Here is a 5,873-nt window from a genome sequence, read left to right as displayed (position 1 = left end):
CACACACACACACACACACACACACACACACACACACACACACACACACACACACACACACACACACACACACACACATGCATTATTGAACATCATCCTATACTTTTTACTCTTCCCAAACTCTTTCCTGATGCATACAATTTGCAGACTTAGTATTGATTAGGCAAGGCAAAGTCATTTTCTACACATTTCAATGAAGCAATTGCACATAAGATTTTTAAATGATCTTTATTTTAGTATGTCATACACCCTTCATATTTAAGACTCATCAGCGTGTCCACAAAATCACATTGGATAAGTGCAGAGCCCTACTTCACTTCCAACTAGAATTAGCACTTGATCAGTGTTACATTTAGCATGGTCTATTTTAAGTCTGTTTAGTCTTGCAAATACAAAGATTTCCATTCCTTAACCAATAATAATCTGACCGATCACACTGAGGTCTGTCATATCCTGGCACAGGTCAAAGGGTTTTATATTGAAAAAAGGCAGCAAAATATGTGAATAGCTATAATTGCATATATTTAAGTGACCAAGTATGTTGACTATGTATTGGGGTAAGCTACCTAATAGTCAATACATGTTGGGACATTTTTGAATACATTATATTGTGTTGTTCATTGTGGGGATAAACTCTATGTCAGATCCCTGAGTTTTTAGACATACAGTAATTATGTCCCATAATTGTCAATAGAATTTGAAGCATCCTGGCAATTCATACCAATGACTCGCACACAGGTGGGTTATCCGAGTCCTGACTGTGCATGGAGCTCAGGCCAGTGTCTGAGTCGTCATCGTTGGCATTGCAAGTCTTTGAAAGCCCCCTGGCTTGCTCCACCCACTCGCTTTTCGTCTCCAGGGGACGCATCATTGCTGCCTCAGTAACCGCAGAGTTGCGGTCATTGTCCTCGCCTTGTGTCTCGTCATCCTCTATATACAATGAGTTCACTTTCTCCAGCAAATCCCGTATCTCCTTTTCTTTCACCCCCCAAATATCCTGGGTTAGATTCAAATCACTCCTAATAGCCTCCAAATCCGTGTTCAAGCGCAGTCCAATGTATAAACTAGTATCCAGCTGCGTTTTGATCCTCTCCTCCTCCAGAAGCAAATCGTTCTCGAATGATGTATCAGCCTCGAGGGCTAAAGTGTCAGTGTGTGTCGCATGGGCTGTTGATACCCACATAGCGGTCTCTCCCGCGCTGAGTTCCACCTTTTTACTTGACAGCTCCTCTTGCCTTCGCTCCATCCACCTCTGGTTAAGTTCCTCTTGGATCTCCACAGTAATGCTGTCCATGAGCGCTTCGTGCTCAGCCAATTCATCCTGAAGTCTAATCACCTCCTCACACCGTCGGGCATACTCCTCAAACTGGACAACAGCCTCCGCCGAGCACGGCTTCTCGCCCTCCTGCTTGGAGAGACCGTCAGAATGCGCATCCACTAAGTATGTGTCCTGCACGTAATTGATCCCATGCATTTTCATTCTGTCAAAATGAACTTTAGCTTCATACCTTTCTATCTCTCTGTCCAGTTCTTTAATTCTCTGGATCTGTTGGCGGATTGTGTGGTCCTGGGATATGACCAGGTGAACCAAAGTTTCCATTTTCTCCCCAGTGGGCGCATCCTTGGACACGGTTTGCGCCCTCTTGATATTTATTTTATCCAACTTTCTGAAAGCTTTCCTGACAATCCGACGTTGTTTCTCAGGTGAGAAGCCCATGGTGGCTCTTGCTGTCCCCTTGTAAATGCACGGGCTCTCCTTACTGAGCACCACACGCGCCTCTGCGCTCCGGGGTCCATGGTTAGCCAAAGAAGCCTCATTTTTGACCAACACAAACCGCACGTTCTCCTGCTCCTCTCCCCACGCGCCCCAAAGTCGAAGGATCTTTGTTTTATTCGGCAAAATTCTTTCAGATCCTCTCCATTTTTCTACGATGCAATAGGACTGGGGTGATCCCGAGAGCATGGCTGCAGAGACACATTGTTTCAAGTTTTGATCCTCTAGGAGCACATTGACCACATCTGCACAGGTTGTGCGCTTTGACAGTCCGGAGACAAGCTTCTCCTCTCGGCAAACCCACACAGATATCTTACTTTCCTTGGACTCCATCATAAACTAAAACGAAACGTTATTCCCCTTTAGAATACCATTCAAATTCCGTTTTTTTGAGGAGGGAAACGGATTAGAACAGAGTTTTGTCATGTAAGTGCTAAATTAATTGTACATCCACATACGTTAGAATAACATCCAACATCCAACATTCTGAGATAAATTGTTCATTTTACGCGTTCCCTCAAGTAGTTGGTAGCGGATGGGAAGTCCATGTAGCCGCTGTCGCTGTTTGCTCTGTGTCCAAGTAAGCACACTCAACTGCGCCCTTTGCGCGCTGTGCGTACAACCGGAGACTCGCTCTGCTTTGATCACATGACAACTTTACAGTTCCTAAACACAACAAGTAACACCGCCCATAAAGTTTGTTACTCTCCCAGAGAACCTGATTGCGTATTTTGATAAAACATGATAACAGCAACAACAACCCTATTATCAATGAATAACAACAACAAACGACTAATATTACAACTAATACTGATAACAATAATTACAACAACTACCACATCAATAACAATAGTAGTGATATGCTAAATTATAACAACATTTGTAATAATAATTGTATACATGCGCATGTAGTATTATTACTAATATTAATTTATAATAATTGATGTACCTTGACTGATGTACCTTGGCTGGTGCCTTGGCTGATGTACCTTGGCTGGTGCCTTGCCTGATGTACCTTGGCTGGTGCCTTGGCTGGTGCATTGGCTGATGTAACTTGGCTGGTGCCTTGGCTGGTGCCTTGGCTGATGTACCTTGGCTGGTGCCTTGGCTGGTGCCTTGGCTGATGTACCTTGGCTGATGTACCTTGGCTGGTGCCTTGGCTGATGTACCTTGGCTGGTGCCTTGGCTGATGTGCCTTGGCCGATGTACCTTGGCTGATGTACCTTGGCTGGTGCCTTGACTGATGTACCTTGGCTGATGTACCTTGGCTGGTGCCTTGGCTGATGCCTTGGCTGATGTACCTTGGCTGATGTACCTTGGCTGGTGCCTTGGCTGATGTACCTTGGCTGGTGCCTTGGCTGATGTACCTTGGCTGATGTACCTTGGCTGATGTACCTTGGCTGGTGCCTTGGCTGATGTACATTGGCTGATGTACCTTGGCTGATGTACCTTGGCTGGTGCCTTGGCTGATGTACCTTGGCTGATGTACCTTGGCTGGTACCTTGGCTGATGTACCTTGGCTGGTGCTTTGGCTGATGTACCTTGGCTGGTGCCTTGGCTGATGTACCTTGGCTGATGTACCTTGGCTGGTGCCTTGGCTGATGTGCCTTGGCTGATGTACCTTGGCTGGTGCCTTGGCTGATGCCTTGGCTGATGTACCTTGGCTGATGTACCTTGGCTGGTACCTTGGCTGATGTACCTTGGCTGGTGCCTTGGCTGATGTACCTTGGCTGATGTACCTTGGCTGATGTACCTTGGCTGATGTACCTTGGCTGGTGCCTTGGCTGGTGCATTGGCTGATGTACCTTGGCTGGTGCCTTGGCTGATGTACATTGGCTGATGTACCTTGGCTGGTGCCTTGGCTGATGTACCTTGGCTGATATACCTTGGCTGGTGCCTTGGCTGGTGCCTTGGCTGATGTACCTTGGCTGGTGCCTTGGCTGCTGTACCTTGGCTGATGTACCTTGGCTGGTGCCTTGGCTGATGCCTTGGCTGATGTACCTTGGCTGATGTACCTTGGCTGGTGCCTTGGCTGATGTATCTTGGCTGGTGCCTTGGCTGATGTACCTTGGCTGATGTACCTTGGCTGATGTACCTTGGCTGGTGCCTTGGCTGATGTACATTGGCTGATGTACCTTGGCTGATGTACCTTGGCTGGTGCCTTGGCTGATGTACCTTGGCTGATGTACCTTGGCTGGTACCTTGGCTGATGTACCTTGGCTGGTGCCTTGGCTGATGTACCTTGGCTGGTGCCTTGGCTGATGTACCTTGGCTGATGTACCTTGGCTGGTGCCTTGGCTGATGTGCCTTGGCTGATGTACCTTGGCTGGTGCCTTGGCTGATGTACATTGGCTGATGTACCTTGGCTGGTGCCTTGGCTGATGTACCTTGGCTGATGTACCTTGGCTGGTGCCTTGGCTGATGTACCTTGGCTGATGTACCTTGGCTGATGCCGACATAAACGCAGACAGTCCTGGGGGTTGTGCAACACTTCAAATAGTGACAATGGGAGGAGTGAAATAAGGTACTGACATTCCTAAATCAGAAGATGTTATCTTACTGCTGAGCATATATACTTTTTTAAACCAAATGCATTAGCATGCAGTGTACAAAGTAGAAGGCTATAGCCTAATACATTGCACCATGCATCTTCTCTGGGTGACACACATATTTCACTTGACTGACAAACACTCCAACAAACAGATGGTAAAAGAAAAGCGATTGTATTGAGCCAGCTTCGCGGGGTTCCACAATATATTGCCTCATCTCACTTTTCTATTCATACATGCTGATCATCAACATCAGCTTAACAACCCAGTGGGGAAAAAACTGGTTGAACCAATGTTGTTTCCACGTAATTTCAACAAAAATAATGAATTGTGATGACACTGAATCAACGTGGGAAACGTAAGGGAATTTCGTATTTTTTTCACCTAACTTTTCATCTAAATCCAATTACATGGTGACATTCTTTGTTGATTTCACATTGAATTCTTGTTAGATGACAAATCAACTAAATGTAAACCAAAACTAGACGTTGAAATGACGTCTGTCCCGAATGGGAAGACACTGTCTGACACTTAGACGACCACTTCCTGATTCAGAAGGCAGCGTTCTAACCTTGATCTCGAGGATTTATCTGGAATTAAGAGAGAAATCCTGACCCCCTGCTGGTACCCGTCAAGTGAGGACAGCTACACCATGAATCAAGACCATAGTAGGGAACATGTCACACCCATTATGAGTGTCCAGTATTCTTCCTCTTGTACTCAGATACAGCTGTGTAAAGGACTCCCTAGAAACACAGGAAGTGTAGTAGTCCAAATCTGGTAGAGCTCTGACCCCTGGGAAGATTACACTGGTGCACTGTGCATGGATTTAAAAATGACTCCATAATCAGATCCTCTCACACACATGAGCCAGACAGACAGACAGACACACATCTGTTAGATATTATGTGGACAGTGTCAGTGGAGAGAGAGGATAGGGAGAGGGCATTCTGTAGACGGACGAGTTGTTCTGTCTCTGATTATTAAGCACACTAAACTACTGGCGTTACAATCATTACAACATAAAACCGTTACAAGGTGTAATCGATGTCTGAGTGAGTGAATGAGAGAGCACTAGACATACCAAGGCTCCAGGTTAAAATATGCTAGCACTATTTACAACAGTGTTACAGAATGACCATGTCAGTGCAACAGCTAAACAGCAGCACTGTGGCCTTCAGTCTTTTTTAAGTTGGTCCAATGGACAAGTCTTTCATTTGATAATGGCTCCATCTGGTGTTAGCGTTCAGTATTACCCATGATAACTGTTACGCAAAAAGGAAAGTGATACATTTTATAATGACACAAATGCTTCATAAATCATTCACAATATATATATAATTAAGTGCAATAGTCATCTTATTCAAAATGAACGAAGCACAGAACTTTAGCTGAGAGAGGGCTGTGCTTTAGGGATGATAACATTGGGCGGTAGGTAGCCTAGAGGAACCTTAAGAGCTTTGGGCCAGTAACTGAAAGGTCATTGATTCGAGTCCCCAAGACTACTACATGAAAAATCTGTTGATGTGCCCTTGAGCAAGGCACTTAAC

At 45.5% G+C, this 5,873-nt stretch overlaps 1 protein-coding gene across 1 annotated transcript; it reads right to left on the bottom strand.

Annotated features, from left to right (window-relative positions):
• Window positions 1-209: 209 nt before the first annotated feature.
• LOC129852721 (ras association domain-containing protein 10-like) lies at window positions 210-2,398 on the bottom strand. Its single transcript, XM_055918378.1, has one exon. The coding sequence runs from the start codon at window positions 2,108-2,110 to the stop codon at window positions 716-718; it is 1,395 nt and encodes a 464-aa protein (XP_055774353.1). The 5' UTR covers window positions 2,111-2,398; the 3' UTR covers window positions 210-715.
• Window positions 2,399-5,873: the final 3,475 nt, after the last annotated feature.

The sequence above is a fragment of the Salvelinus fontinalis genome, chromosome 4 (assembly GCF_029448725.1).
Source record: "Salvelinus fontinalis isolate EN_2023a chromosome 4, ASM2944872v1, whole genome shotgun sequence".
Taxonomy (NCBI): Eukaryota; Metazoa; Chordata; class Actinopteri; order Salmoniformes; family Salmonidae; genus Salvelinus; species Salvelinus fontinalis.
This window is presented reverse-complemented; position numbering and strand designations above follow the sequence as displayed.

Coding starts and splice junctions, on each gene's coding strand:
- LOC129852721 (XM_055918378.1), bottom strand. CDS start 2,110: ATGATGGAGTCCAAGGAAAGTAAGATATCTGTGTGGGTTTGCCGAGAG.